Source organism: Zonotrichia albicollis, chromosome 22, assembly GCF_047830755.1.
Source record: "Zonotrichia albicollis isolate bZonAlb1 chromosome 22, bZonAlb1.hap1, whole genome shotgun sequence".
NCBI classification, from domain to species: domain Eukaryota; kingdom Metazoa; phylum Chordata; class Aves; order Passeriformes; family Passerellidae; genus Zonotrichia; species Zonotrichia albicollis.
In genome coordinates, this window is record NC_133840.1 from 155,694 (window position 1) to 182,386 (window position 26,693).

At 44.1% G+C, this 26,693-nt stretch overlaps 2 protein-coding genes across 6 annotated transcripts; one reads left to right on the forward strand and one right to left on the reverse strand.

Moving 5' to 3' along the window:
* Positions 1-4,094: 4,094 nt before the first annotated feature.
* LOC106630489 (Na(+)/citrate cotransporter) lies at positions 4,095-22,285 on the reverse strand. Of its 5 annotated transcripts, XM_074557180.1 has the most exons (16): positions 22,142-22,279; positions 20,537-21,366; positions 19,798-20,129; positions 17,599-17,703; positions 16,377-16,484; positions 13,951-14,079; positions 13,086-13,222; positions 12,459-12,673; positions 10,999-11,170; positions 9,739-9,861; positions 9,004-9,216; positions 8,104-8,225; positions 7,717-7,835; positions 6,409-6,570; positions 5,288-5,425; positions 4,095-4,541 (listed from the first exon to the last, which is right to left on the reverse strand). In XM_074557180.1, exons 3-16 carry the CDS (start codon positions 19,801-19,803, stop codon positions 4,413-4,415), a joined length of 1,878 nt encoding a protein of 625 aa, XP_074413281.1. In that variant the 5' UTR covers positions 19,804-20,129; positions 20,537-21,366; positions 22,142-22,279; the 3' UTR covers positions 4,095-4,412. The 5 variants fall into 5 exon arrangements, with proteins under 5 accessions (XP_074413281.1, XP_074413282.1, XP_074413279.1 ...); XM_074557181.1 differs by having other exon boundaries at positions 13,086-13,147; positions 19,798-21,366; positions 22,142-22,285; XM_074557178.1 differs by having other exon boundaries at positions 19,798-21,663; positions 22,142-22,280.
* Positions 22,174-24,863, forward strand: LOC141731424 (uncharacterized). The gene is made up of 4 exons (XM_074557187.1): positions 22,174-22,831; positions 23,565-23,646; positions 23,914-23,989; positions 24,578-24,863. The coding sequence occupies exons 1-4, from the start codon at positions 22,189-22,191 to the stop codon at positions 24,644-24,646; spliced, it is 870 nt and encodes a 289-aa protein (XP_074413288.1). The 5' UTR covers positions 22,174-22,188; the 3' UTR covers positions 24,647-24,863.
* The last annotated feature ends 1,830 nt before the right edge of the window (positions 24,864-26,693 follow it).

Below are 26,693 nucleotides of genomic sequence, written 5' to 3' on the forward strand. Positions count from 1 at the left end.
CTGCCAAGCAGAGGCAGTCTGCAGTGCGTGGCAAGCCCTCTCTGTGCCACAGACCTTCACTCGGGCCAGCAAAGATACACGGAGGGGAAGGTCTGATCTGACACTAAGAGCTGCCACTGGCATGGTTCTTCTGGGCAGAGGAGAACCAGCACCCTGCCATTAAACCACACAGACAAATGCTCAGCCTGTCTTGCAGCAGAGTGGTGGCTTTGTGGTGCAAGGCCAGAAGTGCTGAAAACCTCTCCATGACACAAAGAGATTGATCAGACTTGTCCAAAGGCACACATCTATTCCCCCCCACTGGAAAACATTGTGAAAACTCTGCCAGTTGATCCAAGGGCTCAGGATTCATTCATTACCACCCCCTCTTCACATTTTTAGCACAGACACCTGGGGGGGAAAAAAGATGTGAAGTATGTAACAATGTATACAATATGTAACTACTGAAAAGGAAGAGGTGGTATGCCAAGGAAGCACTGCTGCATTTTGGCTAGGTCTGACTCAGTGATCTGTTTCTTTTTCTGGACTGATTTTCACCAACTGTCCAATTCCAACTTTGTCAGCAAATGCTGCGTTTGGCTACAACCAGGTTATTGCTATTTCAAGTGGCAACACACCTGAGCTGGAAAAGAAAGGCTGAATAAGCCAAACACTGAGTTCAAGTGAGAACAGAACTCAGCTGGAATGCAGTACTCGCTGCTCTGAACTCAGAGGATGACGCCAACAAATCCGAACCACTCTTCAGATTGGGGACTTCTGATCATATAGAGAATGCTGAAAGGTTTTTCTTCTCTGTTTCACAGATCTAGATGTTCAACGCACGGGCAGGAAACACCTTTGTTCTCCCTTTGTATATTTTCTTGTAGTTTGGTAGTTCATGAACTCATTCACAGTTGTGAGACCATTCCCAAGCACTAGTACATTGTGGGAACAAGCTTGCACACTGGTACATGACCAAGCAGCAGCAACAGCAGCCCAGATCACAATGCTGCAGGTTTAAGACCCTCAATAATTGCAGAAACAGCATTAGCAACTTGATATTTTGGTAAACTGGTATTTTGAGAGAAGAGAGGAAAAGCCAAGGATCCACAGAAAGTGGGCAGAAAACGAGAAAGCTTTAATTTAGCTCCTTAGAGGTGGCACTGCCAGCTGGCCAGCTGACAGACTCACCGACCACAAGGAATCACATTCTGCCCTCGGATGGTAAATCGGGAACTGTTTGCTCACTCAGGGTGGCTGAATAGCTCACCCTGACAAAGACCACACTGAGGATCCTCCCAGGTTTTTTGTGGGTGCTGGGGGTGCACGTTTGAAAGCGGGGCGCAAACAGATTCTTTTATGCCACTACCTTAGCAGCATCACAACTTCTGCACCTAAAACAATATTCCTTTGACGAGCAACAAAACAATTGCCATGTCTGGTAAGTTTCTATGATACTTGTCCTGCAGCTGAAGGGGCTGTAAACCAGATCTAGTCACAAAGCAATTGTCCTTGCACTGTCCACTGCAGGTAATATGTATTTACTCAGGGCACTGGAACAGGACACCATGCATGCTTGCTGCTGAAGAAAAGCCCATTTGTGCCTGTTATACTGGAAAGTTTGTACAACATTTATTCTTAAAAACTGGTTGTGTTTCTTAGAGTCTTACAATCCTTTACTCTGAAATGAATGAGACAGTTTGTAGGGTATGCCACCTGATTTGGTCCCACCTAAACATTCTTCAGAGATGCAAACTTGAGTTATCACTTAGCTGATTAAAGAAGAGAAACCACTGATATTCAGGTCTGAAGACACTTAAAAGTGGTGTCCAAATCTCTGCTTTGCATTATTCACTAGAGCATGTACCTTCTGGGATCTTACCAGGGCACCACTGTGCTACAGTGGAAGCTAATGCAGAAACAAGTGGTCCACTATGCTACACAGGAGGGGAGACAGTTCTAGTAAGTTTTTATTTGCCAGGCACCCATTTAAATTAAATATGAATCAATCACAGGATGTCATAACAGTGTCTCAAAAAGGAACTGCTATTAATGGTACAGAGAGGTGACACATCCAATAATTCACAGTTACAATAAACTCAACACTCTTTATTACCCCACAGGCACACTGCCCTGGCCCAGCACTCCTGACCATGAATCACCCGGTGTGACCATTGATGAAAATAGCATTTGCTTCCTTCTAGTCCAGCAAGAGAGAGAAGCTCTTCACTGGCTGAGGCGAGGGCAATCTCTCCCCTTCAAGAAACTTTCAGAACATTCTTTTCTGCAAACAGGACAGTGAAGTGTCTGTCCTACAGCTTTTAGCTGGAACTGGTTTTAGAGGAGTTCTGGTCTGCATGAACTGAGAATGCCAAGCTCAGTATCATCTACCATGCAAGCTCCTCTGTATCTCGTCAGACAGAGCAGAGGGAGCACCATGTATCTGGCAAAAGTAACATGTTCTCACACTATGAAGTCCATCAGAAAGGAAGTCCCTTTCTCAAACGCATTTAGATACCTAGAGATGCAAATCAGCATTAAATGGTGACTGCCAAAGGACAGAACATGCTCAACTGTTCCTGGTTTCACTTTCTTCAAAAAATACTGTCATAAGTTTCAGGTGATGACAAATATCTGTCAGCAATATCGCATCTGCCAATTCTTGGCACTAGAACTGGCCTCTTCCTTAGACAGACTCTGCAAGTTCAAGTGTGTTTATCCACATGCTCCACCATTCCCTGGAAGAAGTGTCAGGCTGCACTACCTGCAGCCATCTGGGAAGACAGTGAGCCATTGGTGGCTCTTGGGAACAACATTCAGTGGATAGTTTATGGTGCTTACCACCATGAAAGAGCATAAAAGATAAAGGCATGGAAATAAATTCTTAAAGCAGATTTCTGCTCAAAAAAGCACCTGGTCATTTTGTGGATAAATATTTCCCTCACTTCTAGATAAAAATGTATTTTTCCAGTTCCATTAAGAAAATTCACAGAATTTAATAACAGAACTACTGAATATCCTAAACACAATACTATCTTCTACACAGAATTCTATAATTCTAAAACTTAACACCTTGCACCCATTATCATGAGGTGGGAAATCACTATGGCTGCAGAATTTTACCTTATGTCCTCACAACACCTTGGTGAGGTAGATAGGTTCCATACCATCTTCCTCAGGAGGGGAAATAAGCACAAAGAGGTGAACCGACTTGCATGGGGATACATGGCAAGTCTGGAAGCAAATCCCAGGTCATACTCACAGATCTTTCCACTGTAAGACACTGCTTTACCTCCCACCCACTTCCATCCCCAGGGCTGAAGGGAAAGCCTCCAGGCACCACCAACAAAATACACCCAGACCAACATCAATCATTCTGTAGATTACTTCTGCAACAGAAATGGCATAATTAGGCTGCAAACTACTTTTCGTACAAGACATGAATTCCAAAGTACACAGGACAACTCCCACTGCTGTCAGCCAGCACAAGCACTAAAATCTGGGCCCCTACACTTTTCCCAGGTCATCAGTTAGAGCCTTCCTCACGTCTTGACTTCACTCAAAAACTCCAGAGTTAATTAATAAGGCACATCAGGGGCTAATTCAGGAACTTCTGCAACAGATGTGAAGTCCCAAGGCCCACTGGTCACTTCCAGGCTGGCACTCGGAAAACACTAGTTGGCATGTGAAATCACACCTGTGACTGAGGGAAAGGCTCCCTGCTCTCTAACTGCCACAGTGCAAAAAACACAGAGCCAGCCTTAGTGCATCGCTGTCTGAGATATCAGCTGAATCATGACCATCATGGAATTACATTAACCCTCAATAAAGATGTCAAAATGCAGCGAGATTTAGGAGTGAAAAAAGGCAAGAGAAAGTGTGTCAGACATTGACTTGGAAGGATCCCACGACATGGTTGAGGCCCAACTAAAACATAACATAGCACCACATGGCATACCCCTTCTTCACTGGACAAGTGACAACAGGGATTTCTCTGTACAGTTGCTGACTTGTAGATATAAGGAATGAGTAAGGAATGTGCAGCCCCTGCCTGAGTGCAATATTCAATGCTAATGATATACAAGTACATACCAGTGATATAGTAGTCCAAACCATTTGATACAACAGCCTCCTCTCTCTTTATTGAAAGTTTGATAAATCCTAATCCTTGACCTTGATTGGAGGTACAATGGATCACTTGAACATACTTATGATCCTGACAGAGAGGTTGTATAATTGTAAACACTTTTGCCTCCAGCACAACTGGAGTAAGATTGGGTTGGTTCAGACTTGAACTGATGTGTGACTGCTGGAAGGCAGCAAACACCCAACACTGACTGGATCTGAAGTGGTGATGAGACTTTATACAGGGCTGTAGGCAACAGGGAGTACTGAGGGTACTTTCCTAGTTCAACACACGAATTCTTCACAGCTCACTGACTTCTTGTGCTGTTTGCCCAGGCTGGGAATGTGTCCAGCTGAAACAGAGGCCTTCCCCACGTGTTGATGGCCAGTGAGACACAGCAGACTCCAAGGATGTTCAACACTAGTCCAGCTTTAACCTGTGAGGAAAAAAATCCAAACAAACAATAACCAAACACCAGCACAGCAAACTGCAGCAAGACCTACTGGTACATACACAAGAAAGATGGTCAAATAAATCACAGAAATACTACTGTATCCACTGCCTTCTGCCCTTGCTTAGGTGGAGACACCAGGGAACACACTGTGCAAAGTCTTTGAGCACTTTGCTATGTATATAATCAGTTGAGGAACTTTAAAGCATGTGTAACACATGCTCGCTCTTATTAGTTAGAGAACAGCTTATGCCCTCTTCAAGTATCCAGTTAGAAAACCAGTAATGTTTGTGTGTTCCGCCCAAAACCTGCCCTGTGTGGTCTGGCAGAAAATCAGAGGACCAGAGCCAAGGGCTACTGATTGCTACCTTCTGCTTTCAGCTCCAGTGGAGACAAGGCTTTAGACACTTGCCAAAGCCCCAGAACACTGCAGGGCATGCCTGGACTTTAACCCTTCAGGTTTCAGAGACTTACGACTTGTCAGTTTTTCATTTCACTTGGGCCAATCTGTATGTCTGCCAAAGCCCATGAGAGAAGTACTGTTACTTCAGAGATGCAAATTTTTATCACAATATTAATGCTGCAGAAGAGAGTGGCATAGAGTTGTAGTTACAGCCCATAACAGCTTCCTGGTACTTTGGAAATACTATGCAAAGAAAATTAAACTCTCACCATATTTCAGGAAGAAAGCAATGGAGAATTTCAGATAAGAGAGAAGGCAATTATCTTACCATATCCAAAACATGGATGTGGCCGTAAGAAAACACTATTGCATTTGGTGGTGTTGCAACAGGTAGCATGAAGGCAAATGAAGCACTGAGAGTACCAGGCAGCATAACATACAAAGGGTGGATCCTGATAGATTCAGCCTGCAACGAAATGGAGAGAATATCAGTCTGGCGGTGTTTGAAAAGAAAAGCATAAAGGATCAATCTACCCCAGACCAATGAGATACATAGACTTATTTTGTTGACTTGTACTACATCACCAAAATAATTCACAAACATTTTATTCTGAAATCCACATGTGCTTAAAGATAACTTGCTGTTGTTTCCTGTCCAATGATACTTAAAAACAAGGCTTGATTCTTTCTTGTTGTTTGTTTTGCTCTATGGCATAATTTAGATTTCTGGTCAAATATATCCAGCAATCATTTCTTTGATCTCGGACCACCCTTTTTCCAGGAATGGGAATTATAATTACTAGGCACGTGGAGTGACACTCTTAGACTTTACATAAATTCTGTGGCACTCAAAACTTAAGTGCCAATTTAAGTCATTAATAGCTCAGTGCCTTGATTGGGGTAATTTTGCTTTGAGGAAATAGTCTAGAATAAAGTGTTTGTCCTTTCCTAATTAAAGAACAAAGTAATCTATTTTTCTCTTTATGCCACAGTATTGATTCTGCTCAGAAAAAGCAGCAAAACTTAGCAGGTTTTCCTCCTTAAGTTTTAAAATTTTTCTGGGTTCCTAAGAGAAATTGCACATTCCTAATAATCAGGCCTACCACTTTGAGTATTTTAGCACAAATTATGAAGATGAATAATTCAGAGGCACCATCAGAAAGTGCTGGATTTTGTTTTGGTTTGGGTTTTGTGTGTGTGTGTTTTTCTAGTTCTAAGTTGATGGTTCAAAATGACCAGAAGTAACTGATGCTTGCTGAACTGTATGGAAAAAGTGACTGTCACTTCACCCTCTCCAGGGTCAAGGCACACACCTTACAAAAGGCATGACCTGGCTTCCTTTTAAGTACACTGGAGCAACATCCAAGACAATAATTACAATATTGCTTTGCCACGCAGTTTAACTCTGATCCTCCAGCTGACAGGGTAACAGGACAGAAGCAATCTTACCAGGGATGCAAAGACAGGCAGGAAGAGGGTAGCTGTGGCCACGTTACTGGTGCATTCAGAGACGACAGCTGTAATAAGGGAGATCACTGATGCAATGGCCCATGGTGGGATAGATCCCAGTGGTGTCATCTGACGACCCATCCAAGCTGAGAGTCCAGAGTTCTGCAAGAAAGAAAGTGGGTTTCAGTGAGGTTCAGAACCCCTGACTCACAAACAGGAAGCCATGTTATGGGCAACATTCCTGACAAATAATACTAAAGGACTCCAGAACTATACAAACACCATCCAGGAAAGTACAATTATCTGTCACAAAAACTAAAAAAAATTCCTTGCCAACTGGACATCACACTGAATCCCACTTTTCTGATTCTTCCAGAAACCAAATACTTGCTCACACACAGGTTACAAACTTATTGGTTTTCTTGCCGAATAAGAAAATTTTTCTGAGGTCATTGCAAATACCTAGTGTATGGCCCAGAAGCTTCTTGGGACATTTTTCTAAGGTTTCTGAAGGTTATGATTCTGTATGAATGCTCTATTGTAGGAACACAGGCAGTAGTTGATACAAACAGGTTACAAAATCTGACTTGATAGTTTTTAATGCTCTGGAACTTTAATAATCTATGTGTGTTGCAGGTGATGAATGTCAGGGACAGAGCTTTAACTTGCCCCATGGTTTAAACCTAATTAGCCACAAAACTCAGATGTGAACATGACTTTCCCCAGAATATTGCACTACTGACAGCTAATGCTTGCTTTGATTTAGACGCATTTAGCAGCGATGAAAGAAACAATGTGGTTCACCTCAAGATTCCTTCCTGTCTTGGGAATTTAGCTGCCTTTTCTGTGAATTTATAAACACAGCCTCAACCCAGGATTTTCTTTCCGACCACTTCAGCAGTGGTTTTGCTTTAAGTCTGAAGATATATAACCCTCAAACAAACCTCAAATGGTACTGAAAATCTGACAAGTGCTATCTATATTTCTACTTTTCTAGTCAGGGCTGGGATTGGGATGATTACAGAAATAAGAAAGGATGCTTTTCTGGACTGTCCAGACAGCGAAGATCCCAACCTACTGGGAGTCTCCAAGAGGTAAGATAAATTAAAGAAACTTTGAAGAACAAAAATTCCTGAAGAAGACTCACAAGCATTCACCTCTCCTTGGTTTTTGCTAATTTAGATCCCCCTTCAGATCTGAACTTTGCTACTGGGTTTGGCTTTGGGTGCATGCCCAGTAATACAGGACTAGATAACAAACCAGGGAATTTTGCCTTTGAGTCAGAGAAAAACAGATGTCAGGACATACTGCGCTTGCATCAGCCAAAGCAAAACCTCCTCCCAGCAGCAGCACAATGTTCCAGGGCATCTTCCTTTGAACCACATTCCATTCTAGCAGCGGGGGTGAAAAAAATTGCTTTTTCTTATCTGAAGTGAGAAATAAAGAACATGTTTTAGGAGAGCAAAGACACTTTATCTTCTGTTCTGCAAGATAATGGTGGGCAGATGCACAGCATTGAGAAATCTGCACAGGGTGAGGGTAACACACACGGACACGGACTGTGCCCCAGCGCTGCCCAACAAGGGAGGCAGGTGAGATGCTCTAAAGAACTGCATGCAAATCCAGTGCATATTTCTGCCTTGCTGGCTGAGCGGGTTAGATGTTTCACAGTACTACAGTCCCTCTTTTAAATACCTTCTTCAGTCTGTTCAGAGTCAGACGTGCTTGTATTCCAGCCTATGCATTTGGGCTTATGAGCAGGAAGGAGAAACAGTAACAGGGCAACAAACATAGCAGGAACAGAATCAGTGATATACCTAATGGAGAAAAGAGAATACAGGTCAGAAAATGGACACCTTTCTCCGAGAAAAGGGCTGTATTCCAGCATTCTAGTCACTGACTTTGCCATCCCATTTGGGGCTTGAGCAAAATAGGACATCAGCTGATGTCTGAAGTCTCTCAGATCTGCCATAATTTAAACACAATAATAAAAGAAACAAGCTACAACACACATTAATAAATAGAGTCCTGGATGACAACTCATTCCTCCTGGAGCAGGGTTCTTTCTCTGCACTGAAGCCAAGATTCAACAGCTGTATCTCAAAGAAAGACATCTAAAGAAATGGCCTGAATGATAGCCCCAAAATGTATTTTATATTCCTAACATGCCATGCACAAACGCTACACAAAGAAGCATTCCAAGCACAAAATCAATTTTCCAGTGACTTCTAAGGTGTTGGTTAAATGTGGTATTACCAAATATTCAAATGTCAATGCAACTGATTGGAGCTCATACAAACAAAATACCAAGATGTATGTCAGTGTGACTGAGACCAAGATTACAGAATTTTCTCTTCTTTCAGGAAGTTCAGCTTGCTCCATGTCTCAGTCTCCAGCCTTTTCACTGCAGCACAAACTGTCAAATCACAGATGATTGGTAGTGTCATGTACAAGCCATTGTATCAAGCCCAGCAAACATGTGAAGTCAGGTAAAGTTGGAAGTAATGATCCCACATTCAAAATGGAATGTAAGAACAAGGGAACCTGATTAATAACCAAGTGGGTAAAAGACGGAAAAAAACCCTAAATACTTACTTTTCTCCTCCTTTGAAGAGTATGCTAGCCCAGCCTTTTATAAAGCCTGGGTTTCTGGAAAACCACAAGACCACCAGCAATATAAACAAAAGGAGGACATTTATTTCAGCATAAGACATAGGGCCTAGCTTCTTCATTTCTGCCTTCAGCACACTGTATGCAGCTTTTTCTTTGTCAGTTTTCTGTGTCCCACAGCCCCAGTTTTGTTTTATGCTTTGAAAAAAGGGAGAAAAAAATACTGTAAGTATGAACATATTAGAGGGATCTAACATCCTTATCACTCTGCAGCTGCCCCTCTTGGGGACAGACACAGACAACAGCAGAGGCCATACAACAGTGCCAAAGTATTTTGTGGGGATACACCAGTTCTCACAGAAGAATGTGGTCTATCAAAGGATGGCAATTTGGAGTAACCCAGGATGAAAAAGTCAGGATTGAATCAATGGCTGCAAACCAGCTATGACAGCTCTCCCAGGGCTGAAATTCACAGGCGAGAGATTGAAAAATAAAAAGGTAATTTTGTCTGAAGATTAAGAATGTATATGGCTTTTGCCTTAATATACCTCCCATGAACACAAAAGGTTTCCAGACCTCAAAATTTTTGTGAAATGGACCTGCTCTCTGCTATAAAATTAATAACTTGTCACTGCATTTGTTTTAGCCAGATGTCTCAGAAAGCAGATCTGCACTAACTTTCTGAGGGGTTTACACAATATCATGTAGATAAATACTCACTTGACTCCCATGAAGGAGCACTGTAACCAAAGCCAAGCCAGTGCCAACATCAGGAGCATGTTTGGGAATGAAAATCCAAACCAGGAAGCAAAGTCCACAATATCATTACTGTCAGGGTATAACCTGTAAAGAAATTATTTTCTGTATGAATGTCAAAACATTTAGCAATCTAGTCCCCCTTTAAAACGTGCTACAGACAATTATGCATGTAAATCTACGACAACCATTACGAGCAATCATAGATAACATCCACAGCCTAATTTAAGTCATGAGAGAAGGCAGCCTGATTTCAGAGCAGAACTTAAATGATTGTCAGTTTTCCCTATGTTTTAATTTGATGCATACAGGAGCTTATGTTGATACTTTAGGTCTCAGTCAGACAAGCGTGGCTGAAAGATCTCCCATGCATTCCAGACATTTTTCACTTCTAGCACATCTGTTCATTTATCCCAAGAAAGGATAGTTTTTTCTTCCTCCCAAATCACTCTAGTAAGAGAACAACAAATGTCTTCCCTGAAAGTAACACCTGTACTTCTGCTGCCTTCAACAGATGAAAAAGTTGCTAGTTGGCTTGAAACAATGATGACAATGTTTTAAGAAAGGCAATTTTTGTTATTCTCTGTGCTTGCCAATAATGATTGGAGGAAAAATATCAATAGCAAGCTTCCAGCTGGATGTTAAAACCAAGAGATAATGTAGCAGCTAAGGCTGAAGTACTTGCAACACAAGGAAGTAATGTTGGAAAAATTTCCACTGCAGATTGGGTTCCATGTAGATCAGTTCCCAGCCTCAGTTTAGCAATGACAGAACAACACAACTGCACAGTTTCCACAGCCACAGCATGGAGGAACAGGGTTACAGGAGGGGCCAAGTTCCTTCTAGCTCTCTTCAGTGTGTTTATGAGTAGAGTTAATCTACATTCTTCTGGTGCTTTTTACTGCAGTTCCTCTTCCGGATGTGCTGCATTTCAGTTGAGAAAGAGGACACAGAAGAACCAATATCGCATAGTCAACCACTTGCATGTTGATTGCCAACAAGTATTTCCAATTTTCTCAGAAGACCTTAATTCCATCACATAACTTCCTTTTAAAAGATGCTGAAGCAAAAAAAATGAGGCCAAATACTTCATACACATTTCTCAGTCTCAGTTCCTGAACTAATTGCTTGAAGTTCACAACTGAAATTGTCATCTAAGACCAGTCAATTGGTCACACAAACAGTATGACAGTGTAACTAAAAGAAGCAGCAAAAATTACTTACTGATTCATCTGGCCTTTCAGTACCACATTTGGTCCTGTTCCGGTAAGTGTTGCAGTTCCTCCAATGCTGGCAGCATAGCACACACAAAGTGTCATTCCTTTGCATATACGCTTCCGCCTTTTAGTTTCCTCAGAAGATTTGGGGTCATCAGTGACTTGTTCATTGCTTACACCTAGACAGAAAGAAAATTATTTGCCTCAGGTAAAGTTGGAAAGGCAGAGAGTTCAGGATAGGATCTGTAGGCTTAGTGCTTCCAGTCTGTATGTGCCATTTATTTTAATTACAAAACTCACAGATATCTACCTAAATACTTCAGACTAATGTTCATGAGGAGCAGAAGAAAGAGGCTCATGGACTGATGGACATGATCCAAGGATGCTTTTGCCCACATCAGTGCCACAACTCCTTTTCTGTACTGCCTTGTTTCACAGAGAGGCTCACCACCAGCCAAATACTGTAGTCACTGAAACCATTCCAATTCCACAGCGACAACCCAACTAGCTTTAACAGATGTGAATACAGGCAGGAAAAAAAAACCAACACTGAAACCCAAATCCTTGCTTGGCATTCTGTCAATTTACAATAACCACAAAACTTTACTGCTGTGTCCATTGTTCTCTGAGGTTAACACTCTAATCTTGAAGTCTGACTGGACTAATGGAGCAGGACAAAGAATTTATGGCAATTGCAACCAACTCAACAATATTAAAGGGTATTTTTTGCTCACTCTTACTATCTTCACTACACTTGTAATCTGATCTTTAATCATACTTAATAATATAACAGCGCAGCAAAGCACTGAAATGAAAGGGTCTGAGTTTGTGCACATATTTAAAATGAAGTGTAACCTATTGTAGAACCACATCAGTGGCACAGGACCTTGAGGAATCAAGCACCTGGGTAAGATCACACAAAAGAACAGTTTGTCTAATGTGAGTCAAATTACACCAGTTCCTCTTTTCCATGTGGCTTTTAAAGTAGTCCTCTTTCTTCTCCCTATCTCCACATACCATCTGGTCAATAAAGAGATATTTATTACCCTATAGCCAGAAGAGATTGTGTTTACATAATTTTTTCAAATACTCCTACATGGCCTAGAATCTGAATCCCCACTGATAATCACAAGATTTAGAAAGTGGGATGCTGGGGGTTTGGATGGCTATTTCCCACAGGATATGCTCTTCACTTCCCTAAACAGGCAGTTAAGTCTAGGGGAACTGGGAGGATGACTCCAGCTTGAAGGAAAGAACATAACAACTTGTCTGGGCTCTAGCACCAGCATACAAAATGGCAGCCATCAAAATTAAAAGCTATTTTGTAAAACCTAAATGTCATATATTTACAGGATTTCAGTCAGATTACCGTCCTCTTTCCTTGGAAAGGGGACACAACACTCCTAGGTTGGGGAGCCGAGTGTGGCAAGTTCAGTAGCATCAGCTTATGGGTGAGCAGGCCCTTACCACTCACTGCAGTGGACCCTGATTTGCTCTTTTCCTCCAGCTCAATTGCTGTATTTGTTTGCCCAGTTGCTGGTTCCGCCGTGGTCAACTCATGCTCTGTGATGTCCAATTCATCCAGGACAGCTTGGACAATGGGAACCATCATGGCAGTGGTGGCTGTGTTGCTTATCCACATTGACAAGAAGGCAGTGACTAACATAAATCCCAGCATCAGGCTGAAAAGAAAGACACAGAGGAGAGAGGAAGAAAGTGAACAGATGCTGCTAGGCTTTGCAGTCACTATCATCTGGAGAGCAAAGCCCAGGCAGGGATGTGTGCAGCCACTAGTACAGAGCAGGGCCAGACTCCCTTCTACGACAGCTCTGCCACGTTCACTGAAGGAATCCCAGGGCATAATTAAGTGTCATAATTTTGTCCCCAATGGTAAGCCTCTAAAATTTACACAGATGCTAGTTTTGGATAAAGCACAAATAAACTGCTCCTGTTGCCAGACTTCATTTCTGGATACTCTGCAAATACAGCTAAATTGGCTCTTGAGGGATCTTTTCTCTGCTGACTGTTAAATACCAATCCTGGGCCTTTGCTAAACTAACAAGAGGTAAGAGAAAACCAATGTAATACTCTTACAGTGCAGGTTTCACCCCAAGAATCAGAAGGACCCTCAGTGCAATCCTTTTGTGAAGATTCCACTGCTCAAAAGAAATTGCGACAATCAGCCCTCCAAAGAAGAGCATGACTGTGCTATTTAGGTACTGCAAGCACACCTGTAAGACAGAGAAGATAAATCAGGCCAAAATACTTGCTTCACTAGTACAATTTGCTTACACCCTCTCAAATCCATGGACTGGAGCAGGCCCCAGCCAACACTAGAACAAGAGGCAGCAGCTGCCTGCAAGCTCCCTGCAGTTTCCTGAACCCTTGATCTCCTGTGTAACTGCTGACTTGCCTGCGCAGGAGCTCTTTGTGCATCATTGTGCAAAATGACACCAGTTTCCTAAAACGCAGCTAGGGGTTCAAAGTATGGAAGGTGCTGGAAATATTGAGCTCCAAAAGGGCTTTCTCAACAGCATCAGCAACCTGCCTTTACCGGCTTGCTGGGCAGTGGTGAACCTGGGCTACAGATCCCGAACACAGCCGGTGCCTTGTGCCTCCAGCACAAACAGCGCACCTGCCGGCACTACGGGACAAACTCCCACAGGTTTGTCCCATGCATTTTGACATCTCCCAGAAGACTGGCAGCTCTACTTTCACTTCCCCTTTGTGCTTGGGAACACACAAACTGCTGGCACTAGTGGGATGCTCTCCAGCAGGACCCATGTCCAAAACAGATCCTCCCCTCTACCACCTCAAGCCCCCCACTGTTAACACTTTGGGCAAATGTGTACGTACTTCAGCAACTTCCCATATAATACAGACTTGTTGGCTAAATATTGATGAGGGATTAGAGCACTGGATTTCTCTGTATCAGACCTGGACTGCACAAGTTCCTTACTTTTTTAGAGGTCTGAACTCCAAGCAGAGGGAAAAATACCACTGGCATGAGGGAGGTGACAGACAGGGGGATCACTTCAGTGCACCAGTACACAGCCATGATGATGATGATATATGCACATCTGGCCTCCTGCAACATAACAGAAGACACATTGAAGCATTAGAAACTGTTTCTAAAGATAAGAAACACATTGGTAGCTCTTAAAAGTGGCTCACACACTCCACTGTCTGTAGCTTAACAAGTTATGCTCAATGAGGACTTAAGCTTGTGCTCTTAAATAATGTTCTGAAGTCACTTGTATAAAAAAGATCTTTTTGACCAAGAAGACCATAGTGTTTGCTTTAATACAACCACACAAAATAAATGCTGTGAGAAAGACAAATCTTCCACCACTAGGTAAGTGCACAGTTTGCCGTGTAAAAGTACCTCTTGGTGGTTGAGGTCAGCAGATTTTACATCATTCTACATTTTACAGGAGCCAAGAACAGCAATATAGAGTTAATTTTTTTCATGGATGGCCAAATTTCCCAGTGTGGATGATTAGCTTTTCTGAAATTCACAGGTCTTTGATGTATGTCCAGTAACACAGTTGAGCTCAGAAAGTATTTCACTGAATAACTTAAAAGTTCTTTGCTTTTTAAAGGAACCCCTAAAGTAAAACTCTTTTTTTGTGTGTGTGGCTAAGCACATTAGAGGTGTTAAACTATTTTCCCATGTCATATTGTCCCTACCTGCTAAGGTGTTTCCCTAGTTTAGAATTGTTGTAACCTGCCTTTTTGGGCTGTTGACCAGGCATTTCTGTATCCCAGCCTTCTGTGGTTTGTACTCTAAAATTTGTCACGGGAAGCAGGTATTCATTAGCTAACAGTGAACTGCTTGAAAGCTGAAGTCGGTGTTCTGTTGCTCACTATTTGCTCCTATTTAGGGCATGTGTTTATGGGATTTTACTCTAATACAACAAATGTGACTTTATTGCTAAAGTAAATGGTGTGACAGTGACAGTTAAAAACTGACATCAGGTGTTATTAGTAAGAAGGGGTGTATTTTCGTTAATTTTGTTGAGTGTTGGGGAAAAAGTTTAAGAACCAGAAAACATCTTTTGTAAGTAATGTGGATTTTTTTCCCTCAAGTTTCCAGGTTAATTACAGCACAAGTTTTGAAATGAAAAATTCTTCAGAGACTAGAAGATATCAGGCAGATGCTGTAGAAGTCTCTTCCCTTTATAAATATGAGGCCAGCTCATGATATAATTCATGCTGTACTGCAGTAATGCAAGGGTAGAACTGACTGTGGTTAATCTGTTGCTAGTATGAAAGACAGATAAACAACTCTAAGTGAATAAAATTCAAAATCCTGGCTTTAGAGAGTAGAGAGTCAATAATTTATGTGAGCCTTGCTTATAATTTAACTCCAGCAACTGTGGCCAATTCAAACAACAAAAGATTTGGAATTAAATATATATTTGTATTTATACCTATATATATATATCTGTGATTTATGGAAACCGTCACAGAACGTCTCTTTGGTGTTTCTGTGTGGTTGACACAAAACACAGTGGCCTGACTCCTGGCTGAGAGATGAAAAAGCAGTCACTGACAGAAATATTGCCTTTCCATTGCGAAACACTGTAATTTCTTAGGTTAGACTAATGACAAAATATGCCTACAAATAATGGCAAACTGAAGACATACTTAATTTTTTTGGAAATTATCTTTCCTAGTTTTGATCAAAGTAGAGCTTAACAGTCAGAAATTCCTCATTGTATAAAGCACCACCATTCAATGAAAGGCCAGGCTGGTATAACTTAGACAGGTAAACAAGAAAGGTTGGCAATTTGGTTTATAAAGACAGATAAAATTTTCCCGCACTTTAAAACAGATTGAGCGATACCAGTTGCTCAAAAGAAGGGCTGGCTTTGGCATTAGAATAGCCTCCAAAGCTCTAGTAGGCTAAAACACTGCAAACTCAGCTTTCACACTTGATCAAGAAGGCTACAAGGCATTAAAAGCTCAAACTTTCCTGGGTTATCCCAATTTTACGCTGGTGTAACTCCACTGAACGCAAAGGAGTTGTGCCTTCGCCATCCCTGGAGTAAGATGGATGAATTGGAAGACATGGCATTTGAAATCCCGACCAATTCGCACAGCACAACGCTGACAGCATCAGGATGGAGAATGTCACCAAGCAACGTGCTAGGAGTACCAGACCCTCAGCAGAGAGCTGGGGGAAGCACTCCTGCCCTTCCGCCGACTCCCCTCGCTAGGACATAATCCCAATGCCGGCCAGCTACGCCTGGGCTTGTCCTGGCCCAGAATGAATTGCCTCTAATTGTCACGGTGGGTTGGGTGCCGCCGGGAGGGCCCGGAGCCGGGCGGAGTGGGGTCACCCGGGGGCAGCAGGCCCGGAGCCGGGCTCTCTTCACCTACCTTCGTGGGCACGACGAAGGGCAGCGGCAGCAGCAGCAGCGGCGTGAGGAAGAGGATGGCGAAGAAGCGGTACCTCAGCAGGGGCTGCAGGCACGTCGGGGCCATGCTCTGTGGGGTGACACGGTCAGGGCGCGAGCGCGAGCAGCGCCCGCCGCCGCCGCTTTAAGTACGGGGCGGGAGGGACGGGAGGGACCCGGCCGCGGGCGACACGTCCCGCCCGCCCCGCCGGGGCCGCCCCGGGCAGCGGCGCGGCTGAGCTCGGCAGCGAACGAGCCTCCGGAGCGGCCCGGCCCCGCTCCGACCCGCCCTCCCTGCCCTGCCGCGACCCCTCCCCTGCGGCCCCTCGGTGCCGAGGAGAGCGGCTCCATGGCTGCGTGTCAGCCACCGGCGCCGTCGGGACAGCGCGGAAGGAGCGCTCTCCCTGCTCGCAGAGCGCCACAGAGGCGCCGGCACGCACAGGCTCCCGCAGCGCGCAGGGACCCGGTGCTGCCGCCGCCCCGTTCGGGAGGTGTTGGTGCCGCCAAGGGAGCATCGCCCCCGCTCATTCACACCGTGCTGGGCAAGGACTGAGCTCCTTCGGGGAAATGGAGAGTTAAAACCACGATGGGGATCTCGCCAAAACAAAGGTCCGTGCAGGCATGCGTGGCTGTGTTTTGCTATGATTTTGAGAGGCATTGTGCCTCTGGATCTGGGTTAAAAATAACCCAGGAAGGTTAACTTGAAAGGTTATTTTTGACGTTGTTGACTTCAGTGACTTTGTCGACAGCGCGGCCTTGGAATCCAAAGGGACAGCCCTACTGATGGTGGCCAGCACGACTGAGTGAGCAGAAAGGGACAACTAGACAGAGGACAAACAAATAGTTGATATTTTAGGTTTCGCTTCTGGGATGACAACAGCCACCGGAAATTGAAGTCAGCATAAATCATATCTCTACAATTTGATCCTGCAATCTCTTAATACAGTTTTACCAAGCAGTTTCTCACAGGAGTAAAGAATTTCAGATTCCACAGCAAGTAATGAGGGAGCTCTGACTACAGCTTGCACTCTTTGTCCTCTGCTGACCAAAGGAACTTGAGTGACAGAAGTTCAAAACAAAACACTCCAATGTTACTTTTCATTTATAAAAGCAGTGAATGCCCACTAAGAAAAAAAGTAGCCAACCGGATCTGGACAGATTCCAAATCTTCAAACGTTTCGGAGCTGTCCCTCTGGGTAACTTACCAACACAGAGGAAACACACTTCACACCAGTGCAAAGTCTAGCAGAAAGTGGGGAATTGGCCAAAACTTGAATTCCTGTGGCCTGTCTCCAATGAAAAAATGGTTCCTAGTCAAAAAAAGAAAAAAAACACTTGAAGCACTTAAATAATGCAAAATAGTCATTCTAAAGGAGTTGTTCTAAGGTTAACTCTGATAGACCAGTGCAAATGTGATTTGTTGTCTTCTTGTTTCAATTAGATGCAGTGAAGAAAAAAAACCATAAAGACAAAAAAATGTGCTGATACCTTTAGATGGACTAATCTTGTGAAAGGAGACTTGCTTGCTGTACCTGGGGATGAGACATGGGACTCCATGGGCAATTTAAACTAGCTAACTCATGGCTCAGTCCTTTTTTTTTAGTCAATACAGACAAGGTAATCAATATTCCCTTACTGTGCAGAATTATTGCAAACTGACCTTCATATAATTTGATTATGATCTTCCTTTTCACTGTGCTAAGGAGAGGACAGACAAAATTTTGGCTGCTTGCTTTACAGAACTGGTCTGACAGCTGGGTAGAAGGGAGCTGCAGAGAGCCTAAGCGCTTGCAAAACATCCAGGATGAGTTTTAGGTGATCCAAAGAGCTTTCAAACAAAAACCTCCCACCGCCTGAAATTCAGCTCATGCTAACTGAGCAGTAACTGCGCACCTTCAAGAAAAAGGAATCCCTTCCTCTAGTCAGTATGGCACTGAACGCAATAGCTTTAAATAGTGCTTTAGAAGCAGTGGGTAAAACCAGCTTTTGGTTGCAGACATCATTTAGAAGCAAGAGACTGTAGCATCCTTAGGTACCCTAGTGTTGAATAATGTACTTGTCTTGTTTTTCTTGATAGTAAGTTTCAAATCAGTTTTGAAAGGAACTCAAATTTTTCAGTTACAAAGAGGCTTCGGCATGGGTGGTGATGTGAGGTGGAAGCAGGAGCTGAATCAGGTCTCTTGTACTTGAAATCCCTTTTCCTGGTTGCAAGATACCATTTTTTCCATTTGCTGTTCTGCTGCCCTAATAAACCCCGGTATTTTGAAGCATGTCAAGAATTAAGGGTTTGAGTAACAGAGCCAAGCCCATCTTGTGGCTCACTACCACCAACCTTCCCTGGCCTTTGCAACGTTTCTCAGCTGGTGGCTCTGGGGTTCATTTGATTTAACTTGACAAAGAAAGTAGAACATTTTTCTGCTGTTCGTGAGCTGAATAGGTTCAATGAAGTGTTCAGTGAGCACTAGAGCCAGCTCAAGAGATTGGGCTAGTTATGGCTGGGCAAGGAACAGCTGTGGCAAGAACAACTGCAGCTTTCAAGACAGAAGATGCCTAGGTGACCTTGACAGCATTGTCAAACCACATGCAGTGTCTTGCAATCTTTCCTTTTATACTTCAGATACCAGAATCAATTACGTGAGCCATGGCCAAGAGTTGCAGTTAGAAGTGGGACACTGCTGAAGGCTAGTAAAGAAAGTCTGACCTGTATTATTTCGTAGAGAAAGGGACTGAAAACCAATCCCACTTAGAAAGTAGAATTTCCAGGGTCAGTCCAGGTAGAAAAATTGTAAAATACAGATATTTTTATAGCTTAGTTTGTTCCTGAGAAGCTGCTTTTCTGATATATTGCACTCTCTACAAGGCAATCATCCCAGTTACTCCAGTTATTGGAGGATAGGAATGGTCTGTAAAAAGGTGGCTTTACAGGCAGAAGCTGGTTCATTTAATTACAGATAGACATATTTTCTGCTTCTAATTCAAATGCTGCCCAAGCACACAAGTACAGTTTACTTGTTCTAAACAGTCCATTTGACCTAGATTACTGCTACTCTCTCTCGAGACAAAAACTCCTCACATTCTTTTAAAAGTTCTTTCATGTTGCATGCTCCATGCAACAGCCAGAGGCACAAAAGTTTTAACAAAATAAAATTAAACAAGGACTGTAAGTCGTATCATACTTGACACTGAGAAACAAAAATTAAAACAACTGACCCTGAGATATTCTAGGATGTAGCAGCAAAAGAATGTTTTCTACTAGGGCTTTTGAAAGTCATATTTAAAAAATAACCAGTTCAGAACTTACCTCTATCTGATTCTTGCCTTCAAAAGGTGCCTAGAAGAGGTCCTGTACGGTAATGGTATGCACTGGAAGGTTTACGCAGAATTTAAATAGAAAGAGTTATTACCAGCATTCACTCCTTCATTGCTCTCCATTTTCCCTCCAGTCGGTCCTTCCCAGTTACTGCCAGCCCACTGTCCTGCTTCAGGAGTAGCTTTCAACTAAGTTCCCAGTGGAGCATCTGATATTCTTCCAGGAAAAGCTCTCAAGACTCTGAATGAACAGTCCTTTCGGCACAACCCCCGTGCTCAACAATGTTCTACATAAAAGTCCTCATTCTGAATTTTGAGTCACTGGGATTTTCTCAGTCGGTATATGTTGCTGATCAGTCTTTCTTGAGCTAGAATTGGTGTTTCCCATATAGTTTGTGCTCTAAAGCCCATTCAAATGCAGTGCAGGCTAATGACCGCAAAAGAAAATGATCCAATAGAAAATCACATTAAAAATTTGTATCAGAATTGGCAGCTCTGTAACCTCTGCCTCAGCTGCCATCTCATTAACATATTTGTTCAAAAGCCTTTTCTCTGCTTCATTACATAATTTGTGTTACAAAATCCTGATAAACATTCATTATTCCCAGATCTAAATAATGGCTTACTGCACTTCCTTTTTCTTCTGCTTTCATTTTTCCCAGAGAAAAAGGGGGGACAGAAGGGGCTTGTTTAGATGGGAAGTGAACCACACCAATTTCTGAGAAACATCTGTGGCAGCTGTTGTCCATGACATTATGATACATTGTGCAAAAACTAGTGAATGATTCTTTCTGATACTCCTGCAAGTGAAAGAATTATTATTAGTGCCCCTACCTGATGGACTAAGAAGGTTAGTTAATATTTTCTGCATCTCCTGTATCCCATTGTTCCACAGTGGGTAGGGTCTGTCACATCCGAGACACTACTTGCATTGTAGAGCTATAAGGGATGAGTTGTAGCAGCAGGTACACAAATGCTTGACCTTCCTTCAGAAAGTCTTGAAACTTCTTGGCATTGAAAACATGAAGTTCTGTTAAATTTTCTCTCTAATTTATATATCTTCTGAAGTTACATGTTTAAAAATGTATTGCTGAGGTCCAGGAGGAGACAGGACGTGCTGTTCCTGGGGCCTCTGTGCTGTCAGTCCATCACAATCACAGCAAAACATCCCCAGGGAGGAAAGGCAGTGCTGGCTAATGCAGGTTGGAGATTTCACCTGGAACTTACTTGGGTAGCCCAAACGCTCCAAGGGCCACTGGGGAACCAGTGGGGCCTGGGCATCTGCTGAGCATGGCTGAGCAGCCCATGTGCGCCCGAGAATGAGAGGCTGAGGCCTAAGGAAGGGTTTCTCCCAGGTGGAGATGGAGGGAAAACACCTCCCATGAGCTGGCACCTTTTCTCCAAGGGAAGCAGTGCTGCTGTTTTACTTGTTCTTCGAGACGTCTTTGTTTGATGTCCCTTTTTGCCAGCTGAACAGCCAATTTAAGTCTCTCTTCAGACACCACTGAGAACATCCCAGAGCTTCTCAGGCTGAGGTCCTCACTTCCAACAAGATTTCTCTTATCACTGGATGCCTTCAGTTTTTCTATTATAATTGGATGGGGGTGAGAGAATCTGAGAGCCAAGTTCTCTGGAACTGCAGGAACATTTCTATTAAACTGGAGCTGTTCAAAGTGTAAAAAAAACCCTGATGTTATGCAGAATGCTATACACAGGCAATGCAACTCTGTCATGATGGCACTGTTTTGGATTTATGATGAACACAGTGTTAACAGCACATCAATGTTTTCATTCTTGCTAGGCAGTGCTCACAGAGGTCAAGGCCTTTTCTGCTTCTCACCTGCTCACCACTGAGTAGCCTGGGGGTGGGCAACAAGCTAGAGAGGAAACAACTGGATGGTTGATCCCAACTGACAAAAGGGAAATTCCACACCCTGTAGCATCATGCTCAGCAGTAAAAGCTGCAGGGAAGAAGGAGAAAGGGGAGACTAGTGACAGCATTTGTCTTCCTAAGTCACTGTTATATGTGCTGAAATGGCTGAATTCCTGCCTGCTGATAGGATGTAGAGAATGAAGTCCTTATTTTGCCTTGTTTGCGCACAAAAAGAGGAAAGCATTTGCTTTCCCTGTTAACCTGCCTTTATCACAACCCATAACTTTTCGCCTTCCAGTTCTCTTCCCCATCCCAACTGAGAGAAGGTGAGCAAGTGCTCGGCTGCCTACTGGGACTGAACCACAACAGATAATTAAGAATAATTATACATCCAGTTTGTGATCTCTAGCCTTACTAAAGGACAGTGTCAAGATAATGTGCGACAGTACGAGGAAAGCTAGTATGACACTCCCTGCTGGGCTGTCTCATGAAGTGGGTCAGAATCATACTTTTGTTACAATCACAAAGAAAACCAATTCAGCATCGCTACAGACGGCAAATACTACCTGTGTTTGTAAAGCTTTAGCTTCATTCCTGTACCGCTGGCTGGTGAATGCAAACGCATCATCAGACACCACTGTCTTGCTTGGTACCATCTCATCGGCTCGAGATCAAATCTCGCTATTATCGCTTCCTTCCTTGTGATCACAGCTGTGAATGCGAGAACAATAAACCGTTATTTCAGACTGGCAAAAGCCATCCCGGGTCTGATGTGAGTAACAAAGGGAGAACCAGCCCGAGCAGCCGCGGACAGAATGGGGCGGCCTCTCCGCAACCGCCCAGGGCCCGTGGCTGCTCCCGGCCCTGGCCCTCACGGCGTCCCGGGCGGCACCGGCACGGCGGGCCCCGGGCGCTGCCGCAAAGGAGGGACGGACGGACGGAGGTCGGTCGGTCGGACGGTCGGTCGGGCGGCCCGGGCCGCGGCGGACGCACCAGGCGCCGTTCGAACCCGGTCCCGCCGCCGCACGGGCCGCCGGGAGCGCGCCGAGCTACGGCGGCCGCGCGGGCCGGGCCGGGCCGGGCCGGGCCGGGCGGAGCCTCCGCCGCTGCCGCCATGGGCTGGGAGGAGAGGCAGATCCGCGGGTACCCCGAGTTCGTGCGGACGGCGCAGAGCTACCACGGCCGGCCCATCTTCGCGCTCTTCTGCGGCGATAAGGACGCCGAGGGCAGGAGCTGGTGTCCCGACTGCGTGACGGGTGAGGCGCGTGGGGGAAGCGCCCTGCCTGGGGCATGGGCTGTGTTGGTCGTGAGGATAGCCGGAGAGGCCTCGGGTGCCTTTCCGGGAAATGCCGGGCGGGCACAGCAGCCCCAGAGCCGGTGCCAGGCTCCAGGCGCAGTTTCCCCGGTGAGCTGAGCGGGCTGTGAGCCGCAGCGGCCACGCTGCCCCTTTGGCTGCGCACATGGAACGGCGCGGGCTGCTGGCGAAGGCTGCTAACACGGCCCAGCAGACAGACAGACAGACAGACAGACCTGAGCCCTGCCGTCAGCTTCACCTATGCTGCATGTGTCGAGGCGCAGCGATGCCTTCCCCGACCGTGTCCAGCGGCAGTATTTCCTTCTGAGAAATCACCGCACTGAACCGCAGGGCTTTACGTGTCTGAGCAGGTCTGAAGGTGCCTTAGGGAACCGTCACCCTGCAGAAGGGCGCTGTGCTGGGCTGCCACACCCGGGACAGGACAGAACAAGAGAAACAAGAGTGTTTCTCTTCGTGTTAGAGAAGAAATTGGCCTTTACTCCAACACAAGTCCAGTCAGCGTTCAAGCATGTAATAAACTCTGAAAAACTTGTGGATAGCCCGCTGCAAGGAAATATCGATCTCTAACTAAAGCAGACAAAACATTGATAAGTAGCCTTGCCGGTCCAAGTTAATCCATGTGATTCTGTAGCACGAGTATTTAGTACTAACAGATTTTAAAAATTATTTTCTAGCTGAGCCAATTGTGAGGAAGGAACTTCATAACCTGCCTGATGAGTCAGTTTTCATCTACTGTCTAGTTGGAGATAGAGCCTAGTAAGTACCTTTGAATGCTGACAAATGGGATTACTTTGTTCTGTTGGTGGACTGGTGGTTAACCTGTTGAAAAAACTGACTGAGCTGTCCTTTTCTGTAAAGAGTCAATCATTTTTTGAGGTCCTCACGATCTCTGACATAATCTATCTGCATGCTTGTTTTGAGAAGGGCATTGGGAAGGTGTGAGGCAAAGGCCTTTGAATAATTTTGAAGCTATTTTCAAAATGCCTCTCTACAAGCTGTGCTTAACACCTTCTTTCTGAACAGCTGGAAGGATCCCAACAATGAATTCAGGAGGAATCTGAAACTAACAGGAGTGCCTACACTACTTAAATATGGCACAGTAAGTGATTAACGTTCTGAATCTACAGGCATTGAGATGGGCACCTGTCAGGAATTTAGGGCTGAATGAATTAGTCGCTTGTATTCTCTGAGAACCCTCTCTTGTTCAAGGAGACCAGAGCATTCTAAACATCTCTTCTGCTCCCAGTTCCTCAAGAGAGAACCATTCTGCTCATTGTGTAATGTCTGTAATAAACATGCAGTAAAGGGAATATGTGCACTTGCCTCATGGTGCTTGAGGGGTTGAGCAACTTCTTAGCTACATACTGTTCCTGATCTGCAGCTCCTCAGCTTTTGAAAATTCCAAACGCTGAGGCTACAGGAGTGAAACAAGTTCCAAGCACTCTGGTCAGACTGCAGCTCAAGTTGTCACTTGTACGTGTTAGTTAAATTAGCAGTTACTTTCTTAGAAATGCCTCTTCCAAGGCCAGAGAACCCTCAAGAATGTTTTAGTTGTAGTTACCATTCTTGTTCCACCCCCACTACACCTCACTCCCCAGGCCAAAGTTGCTGGATGTGGCTAATGTTAGTGTGTACAAATGGCTCTCAGCCAGAACAGATTTTTTAATTATGAACGTTTTTCTTTCAGCCTCAGAAGCTGGTTGAAGAAGAATGTTTTAAATCGGAGCTTGTGCGTATGTTGTTTACTGAAGACTAAAGGCCTCACTAGTCAATCACTGATGAAGATGGTAGTCTCAACTACTGCACTGTCCTTTCAAGGAATCACTGACCTTTGTTAAAACTTTAATGATTAATTACTTTGGACTACTTAAGATAAATGTCCTGAAATTCTGGGTCCAAACCTTACACTAAAATCTTACAAGAAAAACGGTATCTTTCCTTTCATGTCCAAATAAAATTGAGTTTGTGAACAACCTCTTTTCACAGGACCTGAGCTTGTGTTAGAAACTCAGATTAGCTTGCATTTACTGAACTGTAACTACAAGTTGCACTTTCAGCGAGTAAGGAGGAAGGGGAGAAACAGAGAGCCCTCCTTCCTAAGCCTGACTACATAATATCTGAAACTGTTCAGATAAATTTTCAATGCCAAAGATGTTTAATGACTTATCTGTTCAGTCTAAGTGTGATAATGTGATGGCTGGCAGCTGTAGTGTCACTGATCCCATCTTAATGGTTAACATTTGGGAGTACCTGTTCCTACAAGGACAGGAAATACAACATGAATGCACCATAAATACAGTCTAAAAATATGAAACTTAAAAACCCTGGCAGCTGCCAAGAGCTATGTTCTTAGAATAAAAAACTATACAGGAATAAATGGCAAGCACTTCTCCAATACTCCAAGCAATGGCATGTTTCCCTGCACACCCTGTTCTTGTTACATGGAGTGTAAAAAGACTCGAGAGCAGCCACTGCTGCACGGGCAGAGGCCAAGACTCAAGGAAGCTGAGCTTAACAGAACAGAGACAGCTACACCTTGTTTCCTTCTCTATCCTGCAGAGTTTATGAAATGTTTATGAACATTTTAATGAGGCTCACACTGAGGCGTGAAACAGCTTATGAAAACTCATGGAAGTGCCATGTGCCAAATAAGACTGGGAAAAAATTTTGTATGGGTAAATAAAGCACTGAAGTAAACTGGGGAAGGAAAACATCTTTTCTCTGACAGAAGAAACAGTCTCTTTCTTATGGCCAGAATGTACAGTAAATGTAAATGTACATTTACACCATAATAAATGGGCAACTATTGACTAAGTGCTCTAGAAAAACCTAAATGGGCAAAAATAGCTTCAGTACAGTCAGCTCTATTTTTAAAGAACTAGAAAGCTAATATTAAGCAGTCTCCAATCACCTGAGGGCAGCACGGCATGCCTGCCTTTCCTCTGTGCCCCCAAAGGTAAGGGCTGTGCTTCCCTCAGAGCTTCTGCCAAGCAGAGGCAGTCTGCAGTGCATGGCAAGCCCTCTCTGTGCCACAGACCTTCACTCGGGCCAGCAAAGATACACGGAGGGGAAGGTCTGATCTGACACTAAGAGCTGCCACTGGCATGGTTCTTCTGGGCAGAGGAGAACCATTAAACCACATTAACCTGCCATTAAACCACACAGACAAATGCTCAGCCTGTCTTGCAGCAGAGTGGTGGCTTTGTGGTGCAAGGCCAGAAGTGCTGAAAACCTCTCCATGACACAAAGAGATTGATCAGACTTGTCCAAAGGCACACATCTATTTCCCCCCACTGGAAAACATTGTGAAAACTCTGCCAGTTGATCCAAGGGCTCAGGATTCATTCATTACCACCCCCTCTTCACATTTTTAGCACAGACACCTGGGGGGGAAAAAAAGATGTGAAGTATGTAACAATGTATACAATATGTAACTACTGAAAAGGAAGAGGTGGTATGCCAAGGAAGCACTGCTGCATTTTGGCTAGGTCTGACTCAGTGATCTGTTTCTTTTTCTGGACTGATTTTCACCAACTGTCCAATTCCAACTTTGTCAGCAAATGCTGCGTTTGGCTACAACCAGGTTATTGCTATTTCAAGTGGCAACACACCTGAGCTGGAAAAGAAAGGCTGAATAAGCCAAACACTGAGTTCAAGTGAGAACAGAACTCAGCTGGAATGCAGTACTCGCTGCTCTGAACTCAGAGGATGACGCCAACAAATCCGAACCACTCTTCAGATTGGGGACTTCTGGTCATATAGAGAATGCTGAAAGGTTTTTCTTCTCTGTTTCACAGATCTAG